The 13,094-nt window shown below is 36.9% G+C and overlaps 1 protein-coding gene across 12 annotated transcripts in view; it reads right to left on the bottom strand.

The window, feature by feature from the left end:
• The window catches only part of LOC119728692 (zinc finger protein 271-like), a 149,734-nt gene that overhangs the window by 125,602 nt on the left and 11,038 nt on the right, over nt 1-13,094 (bottom strand). The window contains exon 3 of one of the 12 annotated variants that reach the window (XM_038201016.1): nt 4,312-4,372. The exons of the other annotated variants lie outside the window; for them this stretch is intronic. Coding sequence (XP_038056944.1) covers nt 4,312-4,330 — 19 coding nt within the window. The 5' untranslated portion in view covers nt 4,331-4,372. The remainder of the gene's footprint in view (nt 1-4,311; nt 4,373-13,094) is intronic. 12 annotated transcript variants of the gene reach the window in all.

Raw genomic sequence — 13,094 nt, 5'->3', positions numbered from 1 at the left:
AGTATTATTGCTCTCAATTTGAAAAAGAAAAAACAAATATTAAGAATACTTGGAAAATTATAAACCGGGTTATTAATAAAAAATTCTCCTTCTACGAAAATTCCTGACATCACTGTTAATGGAAATTTAACTGATGACCCCCAAATTATGGCCGAGAGTTTTAATAATTTTTTTGCAAACATAGGCCCCAATCTGGCTAAAAATATTCCTCAATGCAAAACAAAATTCTCTGATTATCTCGCTCATCCTAACTCACATTCTTTATTTTTTCAACCAGCCACTAAAAAAGAAATTGCTGATATTATCAAGAATTTGCCAAATAAAGCTAGCAGTGGTTTTGATTCAATCACTTCCTTTGTTCTAAAAAATACTGTTTCCGTAATTGTAGAACCTCTTACATACATTATTAACATTTCTTTATCAACTGGTATTGTGCCAGACAACCTGAAGATAGCAAAAGTTATTCCTATTTTAATACAAAGCTTCAGATATTGATCAAGTAAGCAACTGCAGGCCAATTTCAATATTACCGTGTTTTTTCAAATTTTGATAGAGTTGTTTATGAACGTACTCTTGATTTCTTACGTAAATATGATATCATATCAAACTTCCAGTTTGGGTTTCGTGCAAAACATTCAACCATTGTCAACTACTCATGCCGTTCTTCATCTCATTAATAAGGTTGTGACAGGTTTAGACAATTTAGAACACACCCTTGGTATTTTTCTTGATTTTTCAAAAGCTTTTGACACCTTAGATCATAATGTATTGTTATACAAGCTTAACCCTAACCGCCCTGAATCCTCCAAAATCCTTTTTGCAAATTGGAGGAATTTGCAGGATTGAGGTTACATGGCAAAAGTGCGTTGCTGATTTCGGAGTACGCACTGTGTCAAGGTCTTGGGCCGGACCTTGTGTTGTTTATGCTCAGCCGTGCATAAATTTAGTCCTTGATTATACTTGAAATCCTCCGCACTGCTCCAGGATGTCACTGCCTCTGCCTCAGCCTATTGACAGTCATAGCCGGAGGATTTTGCAGGATTCAGGCAGTAGTCACCCCTCCATGGACCATATTCAAGAAATAGCGGAGGAATTTGCAGGATTGAGGTTATATGCTATTTTTCCATGAGGCCAATTGGAGGATTTTGCAGGATTGAGGCTACATCCTAGCAAAAATGCCTAGGGAGTTAGGGTTAATTACTACGGCATCAGAGGAGTCCCTCTTGCTTGGTTTCAAAGTTATCTCTTTAACAGAAAGCAATATGTATTAGTTAGTGACACTCCTTCTAAATATACGTTCCTTGATATGTGGGGTTCCTCAAGGATCTATTCTTGGACCACTACTATTTCTTGTTTATATAAATGACTGAGTTAATGTCTCAAAACGTTTGTCGTGTATCTTATTCGCCGATGATTCAAATTTATTCTATAGTAACAAAAATATTAATGATTTGATTGACGTTGTTAATACTGACCTTGTTCTGATATCAGACTGGATAAAAGCAAACAAACTTTCCTTAAATGCCAAAAAGACTTAAGTGTATGTTGTTTAGTAATTCTTTACGTTCATTACCAAGGGATATTTTCATCGATAACAACAAGATTACTGTAACAGATTGCACTAAATTTCTTGGTTTATATATTGATAATATATTAACTTGGAACAACCACATCGATTATATATGTAAAACTATTTCTAGAAACATTGGTATTATCAACAGGCTCAAGTTTTATATATCTAAGTATATCTACTATTTTTTTTACTACATAACACACTCAAGGTAAATGACATATACCATTTCCAACTCGCTATCTTCATGTTTCAATTAACAAAAAATGATCTACCGAACTGCATTTGGCCCATGTTTAACAGAAATAGGGACCTTCATAGATATTTAACTCGACAGGCCACCAAATTTCATTTACCATTTGTACGGACAGCTCTAGCCAAAAACAGTGTTAAATTTGAAGGGCCCAAATTGTGGAACTCCCTAGACAATACAATAAAAAAATCGTTATCTATTTCTACTTTCAAAACCAACTTTAAACAGATTCTTCTCAACAAGTACTCGAATTCATGAACTCAGAATTTCGTTGCTTATCAAATTGTCTTTTCTTGTCAATTCTGTTCTGCAACATTCCTTCTAAACCCTTCGTACTACCTGTTTATCTTCATAGATCATGGTTTTGTGTTATTTTGAATTATCTTATATCTTGTTGGTGTGACTTTCTTGCATGCTCCTTTTGTATTACTTTTGCTTGTTTTGGAACTTTTATTTTATTTTATAAATTCATTCCTTTCCCTCTAAAATTCACCCGTTTGTTATTGTTTGTCATATTGTGACTTTCCCGTAGCTTATTATCATATTCATTTTCCTTTAAAATTCACCTCTAATTTAACTATTATGTTACGTTATTTTTGTGTATGTATGTTTTTTGTTTAGCTTTCATACTGTCTTTGTTTATAATCGTTCTTGTCATGCGTGGGGCGCTGTGGTCCAATGGTTACGGTGTTCGACTCGTGTGCCGTGGTACACAGGTTCGAATCCTGACCGTGGGAACATGGTGCTTGTGCTCTTGAGCAAGGCACTTTACCATTATTGCTTCGTCCTTCGGATGGGACGTAAAGCCGTAGGTCCCGTGTGTTGTATAATGCACGTTAAAGAACCCAGTAACACTTGTCGCTAAGAGGAGGGGTTTGCCCCGGTGTTTCTGGCAGTGGCAGCAATTATGCGCCGCAGCACCTAGCAAAAAGGTGCTTCATAATGGGTCTCATATGTTCATTTACTTCATTTACCTGGCTTTCTTCGCTTTGTATCCTCTGGCAAAAAGCGCTATATAAATACAGTTATTATTATTATTATTATTATTATTATTGTCATCCTGTATCTTCTTTGTTGTTCATGTTCAGGGGACTCGCACTCGACAAGCTTTGCTTTTTGTGGGTCCCCTGCATCTCTAGGTGGTGTTATTCAAATGTTATTATTCTTATCTTTATATTCTAACAAATGCATAAATCATAATAAATTCTAAGTACAAACTGTATTCTTTTATGCCTTGAGATGAAATAAAGTAAAGTAAATAATGATGTACAATGCCATGTCAACAAGTAAGTAATCACACAGAGGTGAACTGACAACAAAGTAGTATTCTCCCCGTCCCCCGCCATTCACAAAGAACCTTTTGAAGACATCAACTTTTCTCGCAGACTTCGACAGTTTCATCGAATGTCTAGATGACATATCCAGTAAACTGCTTGTTCTAGGCGATTTTAACATCCACTTTGATTCCCCACAAAAATCAGATGTGGACCATGTCCTCTCCACATTATCAGCTTTTGGACTGGAGCAATAATTTTATACTATTAAGTATATTATATCCTACAAATTCCATTCTAAACTACAGCTATTAAAACTTAAGTTATTAAAAGCATTTAGGATGAGGTAACTACACGAAAGCATAACAATGTGGTGCACAGAGATCACACCCCTTCCCCTGTATTTGGGAATATGCCATTTAAATACTAAAGTGACACTATGAATTCTCAAGTACAAGTTGCATTCTCCACACTACCTTAAAGCTAGCTAGCTCCAAAATTCCATCCCATCTGACCCTAACACGTAGTGGCTACATGTACATGAGCCCCCTCCCTCTAAACACCCCTGCCGGAATGTACATGTTCACTCAACTAGTTTGCTGTCTAAAATTGCATCCATGACAAATGCACTGGGCCCAGCCATTTTATTGTTTATTTTTATTATTTTATTTCTTTCTGGTAATGAAACCAAGGATTTCTCAAAAGTACCCTAGGCACTGCAGCTAAAAAGCCTGAAGAAACCCACAGAATTATGTGGGGACTAAAAACCCAAACCACATGTGGAGCAGGGCAGGAATCGAACCCGGGTTATAGCGGTAGAATGCAGGGAAAATAACCACTGCGCCAACCTGCTACATCATGTGCCCCCCACCAGGCATGTGTCCTACGCGCTAGGCATAAGCAGATAGCTTTCATTCAGCGCACATGGTAAGACTTTTTCCACGTGGGGCAGAAATGATCAAACACATACATGTAGGATATTTGCCACAGCTCCAGGAATGAACCAAATCTTTTGTAAAATAGACCACACACATAACAAATGCAGGAGCTATCTGCTTATGTATGCCATTAAAATAACTTTGGCGAAACAAAAAGCTCTTGTGTGCGCCAGGCTTTAGTACAACAGACCCCTATTTGAAGCAGCACAGTAAAAGAACAATGCATCTCAAAACAATTACAGGCAATCAGCATGCAAATCAATTATAAGTACTCACATAAGGGCTCTCTGCCCATGGCTAAGTGACAACTTTTGCCAGTGAAGACAAGTTCCTGCAACTGTAAAAGAAATTATCAATTACAATTTCAGAAAAACCTAGAGGTTCGCGTTTGTTACAAACTCAGAGTGGTCGGGTAGACAACTATTTCATTAAACATTGTCCAGTTAAGTTATGAATATGTCAGAAAAAGGACTTTAACATTTCCAGTACCAATTATTTTGTACAAAAAAGAATGCCTTTTTAGGGTATGATAAATTTCAGTAAACATATAGGTACAGGTACAAGTTATTTCCGGTTTGATGACGTCATCAGTCAACAAGTCAGGTGTGTTTACAAACACAAATGCCCCGCAACCGTGACTGTTTCCATGACATAACACCACTCTAACATCAACTTACATGTACCTTGGTCAAATGGAACGTTCATTGACAGCATTAGTGTCTTCTGTAGGTTTTATATGAATTAATCTCTAATCCCTATGATCTCAGAATAAATACAAGATTTCTATTGTTTTAGCCACTGTGACCTTGACCCTTGACCTTTCAACCCCCAATGCGATAGGCTCCTTAGGATTGCCAAGGACAATCCACAAACCAAATTTGAAGTTCATATGTAAAGTATATCTCAAGTTATCACGCTGACAAAATTTCTTGTTTTTGCCACTGTGACCTTGACCCTTGACCTTTTGGCCCCAAATGCAAAAGGCTTCTTAGGTTTGCCAAGGACAATCCACAAACCAAATTTGAAGTTCATATGTAAAGTATATCTCAAGTTATTGCGCTGACAAAATTTCTATTGTTTCAGCCACTGTGACCTTGACCCTTGACCTTTTGGCCCCAAATGCAAAAGGCTTCTTAGAATTGCCAAGGACAATCCACAAACCAAATTTGATGTTCATATGTAAAGTATTTCTCAAGTTATCGCGCTGACAAAATTTCTATTGTTTCAGCCACTGTGACCTTGACCCTTGACCTTTCGGCCCCAAATGCAAAAGGCTTCTTAGGATTACCAAGGACAATCCACAAACCAAATTTGAAGTTCATATGTTAAGTATTTCTCAAGTTATCGTGCTGACAAAATTTCTATTGTTTCAGCCACTGTGACCTTGACCCTTGACCTTTCGGCCCCAAATGCAAAAGGCTTCTTAGGATTACCAAGGACAATCCACAAACCAAATTTGAAGTTCATATGTTAAGTATTTCTCAAGTTATCGTGCTGACAAAATTTCTATTGTTTCAGCCACTGTGACCTTGACCCTTGACCTTTCGGCCCCAAATGCAAAAGGCTTCTTAGGATTACCAAGGACAATCCACAAACCAAATTTGAAGTTCATATGTTAAGTATTTCTCAAGTTATCGCGCTGACAAGATTTGTCAAGACACACACACCCAGACTTGTTTCACATACCTAGTGTGGACTTTCCTTTCTTTTCGTGTAGTTAAGGAACACCAGTGGAAAAACTCATTTTTCTCAAACTGTGAAAACTCTCACAACCCAATTTTTTTTCAATGATTCCCTTTAGTGTTTCTCTTCATTCTGCTACAGATAAACCTAACCCAAAAATGCCTCTAAACCTGTTTTCCAGAAATGGGGAAACACTGTGTGGACGTGGGCAAGTCCACACTTCGTCGGTGCTACCTACATTATGTGGACGTCTTTTGTTCGGAAGTCCACACTGCGTATGTAAGACAAGCTCACACCCACCCACCCACACACCCACCCACACACCCACGGAAGGACAAGGCGGAAACAGTATGCCCCTTCGGCTTCGCCGCGGGGCATAAAAAAGGAAGGGATGACACTTATTTATCATTAAGTAAAAATACAATGTAACACATATCAAACTTCCAGTTTGATGACGTCACTGTATTTGGAAGCAAAAGGTCAATATTAAGTGTAACACGTCATTTTTTGGGCAAAAAACAAAGTCATGATACAGGGATCATGTGATGGATTTAAATTAAAAATAAAATTGTTGAATTCTCCCTACAGTAACTGCCCGTCCGATGACGTCGTGAGTATGAAACCTTGCAAATTCATTTTTGGTTGCTCACAGGATATATTGAGGCAATTTCATAAAAATTGGATTGAGGGTTTTAACATATTGAAAGATTAATCTGTTTTGATGTGCTGCTAGAGGGCGCCCTTCCGTGGGATGACGTAAAAATTATGTTTTTGCGATTGGCATTCCTCACTTAAGCCTTCCATAATGTATTTGTCTGTAGTAAAATGCTTCCGTTTTAGAGTTAGATTAAACTTCTGTTGCACTTAAGTAAAGGTCAAGCAGTTTTGCGCCCGGGAATAAGAAATGCTGCTCAAGGCACCTTCTACAACTCACGAAAAAATGAACACGATACTCTATTTAGTTCAAGAGATATAGGTCAAACTATTTTGTCAAATCGTGCCATCAAATTGCTTGTAATTTGATACCTGATGACGTCATGATGACGTAACAACATTTATAACATCTTCGTAACATGGTACAATAGGTTTTATGATCATACCGTAAACAGTTCTGAAGAAATTGTGATTTTTGTTATCCTTAGCATTAGTGTCTTCTGTAGGTTTTATATGAATTAATCTCTAATCCCTATGATCTCAGAATAAATACAAGATTTCTATTGTTTTAGCCACTGTGACCTTGACCCTTGACCTCTTGGCCCCAAATGCAAAAGGCTTCTTAGGATTACCAAGAACAATACACAAACCAAATTTGAAGTTCATATGTAAAGTATTTCTCAAGTTATCGCGCTGACAAAATTTCTTTTGTTTTAGTCACTGTGACCTTGACCCTTGACCTCTTGACCCCAAATGCAATAGGCTTGTTAGAATTGCCAAGGACAATCCACAAACCAAATTTGAAGTTCATATGTAAAGTATTTCTTAAGTTATCGCGCTGACAAAATTTCTATTGTTTCAGCCACTGTGACCTTGACCCTTGACCTTTCGGCCCCTAATGCAAAAGGCTTCTTAGGATTACCAAGGACAATACACAAACCAAATTTGAAGTTGGGTCATTCCATGCCAACTCAACAAATGTTGCACACCATCACCTCTTGGATTTTTTTCTTTTTCGGTGTACTGAAAGATACTTAGGAGAAATGCAAATTCTGAAAATTTGGGGTCTCTACGACTTTTCGTTCTTGCGCAACAGCATTTTGAAATTTGAGGTGGGCGGGGCCAAAAGTGCGTCGCGTCACAAAATTCAATGTTTAAAGGGCCATATATTTAAAACTATACCCCCCAGACATTTCAAACTTGGTAATCTGGGCTATTTTTTGCTGTAGATTTCAAATATTTTAACAGAAAGAAGGTAGCTTGTTTCATTTTTAAGTTAAAGGGGCCCCAAAATGGCCCAAAACTCATCTGGACCAATGTTTGGGGGGGTGTAAGTCAAAAATTGAAAATATTTTTTTCACCAATTTTTTTGCCTGTAACAGCCCCCAAGTGAAACTACTTTCATGTAAAATCTTACACTTATATTAACTTCATTGAATGAGATATAGCCCTTGCAAAAAGCAAATTTCTTATTTTTACGATAACTTGACCCCCCCAAAAACCAACGTCAGACATTCCGCCCCAAATTTTGCTTCGCATATGTTTGAGGTTGGTCCTTAGTGAAGTCCTCTGAAAAGTTTCATGTTGGTGTCTAAATGTCTTCAGTGGATAGCTGGGCTTTATAAAGAGTCTATATCTTACGATGCTGGTTCCGTAACATACAAGTACACGTACATTGTACCAAGAATAACAGCAGTCGGTACATAAAGAATAAGTTGGGTATGAAACTTAGCTTACATTTGTACATGTAGACTTTTGATCAGTTGATATAATTGTTTACAGTTTCACAGGTGAAATTATGCATTCCTTGTGATGTAGTTTTGATGAAGTTGAATGAGTTGCATGATGGTTGGCTCACTAAGTTTGTATTGCCTTCCACTGCTATGTAGAAGTTCTGGTGTTGGTACGCAACACAACACATCAACAAATGGAATGTTACATTTATCCTCTCTTTGTGGCCAATAGAGAGTATTTGTTGATTCCGTCCTGTACATGAAGCGGACATACACATCCTCATGAAGTTGTGATACATCTTCTACAATAGCAATGTACCAAACATCATCATAGACCACACAAACATATTTTCCTGGGTTGAGGTCAGCTGCTACAATTGGTGCATGATGAGTTTCCTGCATGAACTAGGTTCCCCTTATCCATAATGAAAACTAAGATCAATCAGGTTAAAACCATAGACCCTTTACTCAAACTGAATCACTTCTCTTTGGTTCAGGTTAGTGCTATACTATGCTGTGCAAGTGAGAACTGGTTAATGTATACATGTACATGACATGCATGCTGTGTGATGAGCACATGGAAAGAATAAGACTCTCAAGTCATTTAACCTAATTTGCCTATAATGCACACATAGGTCTACAAGCAACTGTTTATTGAGCAGGAAATGGGTAGTCTTGACCCAAGTCTATCAACAGTCTATCAACAGGGATTTTGTTGTGCTGGTTCCGTAAAATACAAGTACATGTACTTGTATGTTACGGAACCTGCAGCATCGTAAGATATAGACTCTTTATAAAGCCCAGCTATCCACTGAAGACATTTAGACACCAACATGAAACTTTTCAGAGGACTTCACTAAGGACCAACCTCAAACATATGTGAAGCAAAATTTGGTGCGGAATGTCTGACGTTGGTTTTTGGGGGGGTCAAGTTATCGTAAAAATAAGAAATTTGCTTTTTGCAAGGGCTATATCTCATTCAATGAAGTTAATATAAGTGTAAGATTTTACATGAAAGTAGTTTCAATTGGGGGCTATTACAGGCAAAAAAATTGGTGAAAAAAATATTTTCAATTTTTGACTTACACCCCCCCAAACATTGGTCCAGATGGGTTTTGGGCCATTTTGGGGCCCCTCTAACTTAAAAATGAAACAAGCTACTTTCTTTCTGTTTAAATATTTGAAATCTACAGCAAAAAATAGCCCAGATTACCAAGTTTGAAATGTCTGGGGGGTATAGTTTTAAATATATGGCCCTTTAAACATTGAATTTCATGACGAGACGCACTTTTGGCCCCGCCCACCTCAAATTTCAAAATGCTGTTGCGCAAGAACAAAAAGTCGTAGAGACCCCAAATTTTCAGAATTTGCATTTCTCCTAAGTATCTTTCAGTACACCAAAAAAGAAAAAAATCCAAGAGGTGATGGTGTGCAACATTTGTTGAGTTGGCATGGAATGACCCAGTTCATATGTTAAGTATTTCTCAAGTTATCGCGCTGACAAGATTTGTCCGGACACACACACCCACCCACACAAGTTTACGTTACATACCAAGTGTGGACTTTCCATTGCTTTCGTGTAGTTAAGAAAAACCAGTGAAAAAACTCATTTTTCTCAAACTGTGAAAACTCTTTCAACCCAATTTTTTTTCTATGATTCCCTTTAGTGTTTCTCTTCATTCTGCTACAGATAAACCTAACCCAAAAATGCCTCTAAACCTGTTTTCCAGAAATGGGGAAACACTGTGTGGACATGCCCAAGTCCGCACAGTGTCTCCTCTACCTGGTTTATGTGGACATCTTTTGTTTGGAAGTCCACACAGTGAATGTACCGTAATTTTCTGAATATAAGCCGCGCGGCGTATAAGCCGCAGTACGCAAAAATCTGCAAATTAAGATTTGAAGTCGGCGTATAAGCCGCACCGGCGTATAAGCCGCACCGACCGCAGTGGTTTCAATTTTGTAGGGCCTCCAAATTCTAGTCAAAATGCTCTGAACCAGTTCCACTTACACTACGAAAGCTATAAAAAGGGCCACAAAAGTTATATCAAATCATTCACAGTTGATACTCTTACAATAATACAAACAAATATGGAAATTGATGATGAGAAATAAACACTGGGAATTACTGCCGGCTGCCCCGTCCGGTCCCAGGCCTTAAACGTTAGCGCATGGCCCAGCAGCTAGCGCCGGCAAATGATAACATTTTCCCCCAGCACTTGAGATATGTAACCCACCGTGTGTCGTCTGACTGGAGGCTACAAATGGGCGATTCTTTGGTAACGGAATTACGGAATTTTGTCACTTTGTCAAGCATTATTTTTTCCCAAGAAAATATGTTCTATGCTAGGCAACTAATCTAAACATGGAAAGGGAGCCAAGACCCAATAGAATTGATTGACCACTAAAAAAAAAAAAATCCCACAAGATTACCCTTTAAGGGGCGGAGCTTAATATCGGTAACGGAATTACGGACAAAGGACAAGCATATTTGAGTTCTCGCATAAATTAATAAAACTCTCTGAAGTTTTGAAATTTTAAAATTGGACACTACCTGTCATTTGTAGAGTTCAGGGTTGTTGTTAACTACAATGCAGAACAAAGTTGAAAAAATAATCACTCTTTTCATAATTTGCATTTTAATCACGGTAACGGAATTACGCCTGGGCGGTAACGGAATTACGCCATAGGTTTACATGTAATAGGTAAATGCAATACATTAACATTGAATTCAACATAAACTCATCACAATACAAATTTTAGAAGTTTATAAAATGCCACAAGGGGAAAGCTAAGTGAAAATTAGCAGATCAAAATGTAAATGTAGGCCTAAACATGTCTGGGCATCATTTTTTAGGTCAAAGGTCAAGGTCAAATGAAAGTAGTCTGGTGATGGCTGCATTGCCTGTTAGCAATGTTTATTTTTTTTTTACCGAAAATCGAATTTTACTATGAACAATTGTATTATCGTATTTCACTAGTTTATCGTGGAAAATACAATAAAACTGCACTGGTTGGCATCTCTGAGCAAGGGAAGATGTTAAGTTATGCCAAGTAGAAGTACAAGTACAGTCTGGTACTCAACTTTCATATACTTGTGGAATATATTTTCTGTGGGTACCAGACAACGGCTTTGGCAACACATATTTAAAGGGAATGTACATCATTGGCTTTTGCTGTAATTTTCAGAAATGAACTATCTAGGGGTTAGTATAATTAATAGATCAAATATTGTTACACTGACATGTTTGAAGTTTTGCGTTCGAAAATGCTGGAAAAACCAAGAAAAACAAAACTGTTCAAGTAGTCTGGTTCCTTGAGTCCACTAAAGGTAAAATGGATCAATTTATAGATGCCGGAAAAGTGGAGGGTAAGGGAACCAGACTTGCTGGCCTGAACCCGTTCATGAACATGTAACAAATAGCAAACAAAATTTGGACTGGAAAGAGTGTAAAGTTGGAGCAGCAGTTGAAAAATAGTTAGGTTTTTCCAACGGTGGTCGGCCGACCACCGTTGGAAATGTATACAAAACTATCATTTTCTTGAAAATTACTTCACACCAGGTGCCATAATTTTACAGGATGCTTTAGACTGTCATTTAACAACATCCTAGTAAGGTATTTCGTAAAATCTTGGTAGTTTTATTTTCTGATGTTTGCAAATGTTGTATATTCCCTTTAAGCATCCAAACAACTATTAGCATTTTTTAAATAGTAAAAAACAAAAAATAAAAGTAAAAAATATCAATGGAACACCTGATTATTTTTAATTGTATAATAGCAAATTAATTAAAGAGGGAAATGATTTAACAAGTAATTCAGTATTTAAAGTTATTGTCCAAGGTTACATGCAAATCTCCTATGTAATATGTCATGTACATAATCTGGAGGAAACGTGCATACTTTGTGCATGCGTAATTCCGTTACCGTAATTCCATTACCGTTTCGTAATTCCGTTACCACTTGGAAAAATGCCAAGAAATTACTATTTTAAAGTTTTTATTTTTCATTTATGTTTATAGTAGGGTCTTTTTTCAACATACATGATTTGAAGGGAAAAAACAAAAAAAATTGTGAAATAAGTAACTTTTGCCATTTTTTCGGTAACGGAATTACGTGCTAATTTTGACATTTTTAAATGAAGGCCTTCACTATATATATATATATATTTATATTTTTAGATTTTTTTTTAATGACCCTGAGTAATATTAGTAACTTGTAACATCATAAAATAAATCAAATCTTTTTCCTATAAGTCAGAAATCAATACATACACAAAATTTTATTTTTTTACCAAATCTGAACGTTTTTAATCATAAATTGCAAAAATCACTGTTTTTACCAGAAATATGTGGGTTTTTTTTCAATTTTGTTTTTTGAACTGAATTCCCCATTTAATTGAGGTCTGGAAAAAGTACAAAAAAGGTTTATTATGTAAATATTTATTTTTGACATTTTTTGCTCTCCCATGGAGAATTGCCCAAATGCTGCTTTGTGGCAACAGATGCTGATTTGTTTTGTCCTAAGAATAAACAGGTCCGATTTTACAACAAAACGTATCAAATTGTTGTGATTACTAACCTCAAAATTCAAGTTGCGATCGTAACTTTCTTCGAAAACAGTCAACACGATGCTGAAAATGTTATGGACGAATCCATTCATTTCGTAAGGGGTGCTTTTTAGCCCCTGCTTTGAGTTTTACATCGTTTCTTGAATACATTTCAAGAAAAAAATTATATTGTGACATTGAACAACTGATTATTGAATAGAGAAATATTTGGAACTCCATAAAAAGTATTAGTTATCTTTTTTTCTGTTTTTAAACAGCAAAAATATTGGTAATTATTGTTCCCAAGAAAGTACACGCCTTTATTACAACAAATGGTGTGGTCCATGGGAAAGGCATGCAGCATGCATGCAGCACTAGAATCACGTACGGCCGGTTGTCGATGTCGATGTCAAAGAGACAGCTTTCGCTAGCCGTACTTTT

This window comes from Patiria miniata, unplaced genomic scaffold (assembly GCF_015706575.1).
Source record: "Patiria miniata isolate m_02_andy unplaced genomic scaffold, ASM1570657v1 HiC_scaffold_20, whole genome shotgun sequence".
Classification (NCBI taxonomy): Eukaryota; Metazoa; Echinodermata; class Asteroidea; order Valvatida; family Asterinidae; genus Patiria; species Patiria miniata.
Note: the sequence above shows the minus strand (reverse complement) of the source record. Positions and strands in the feature narration are given on the sequence as shown.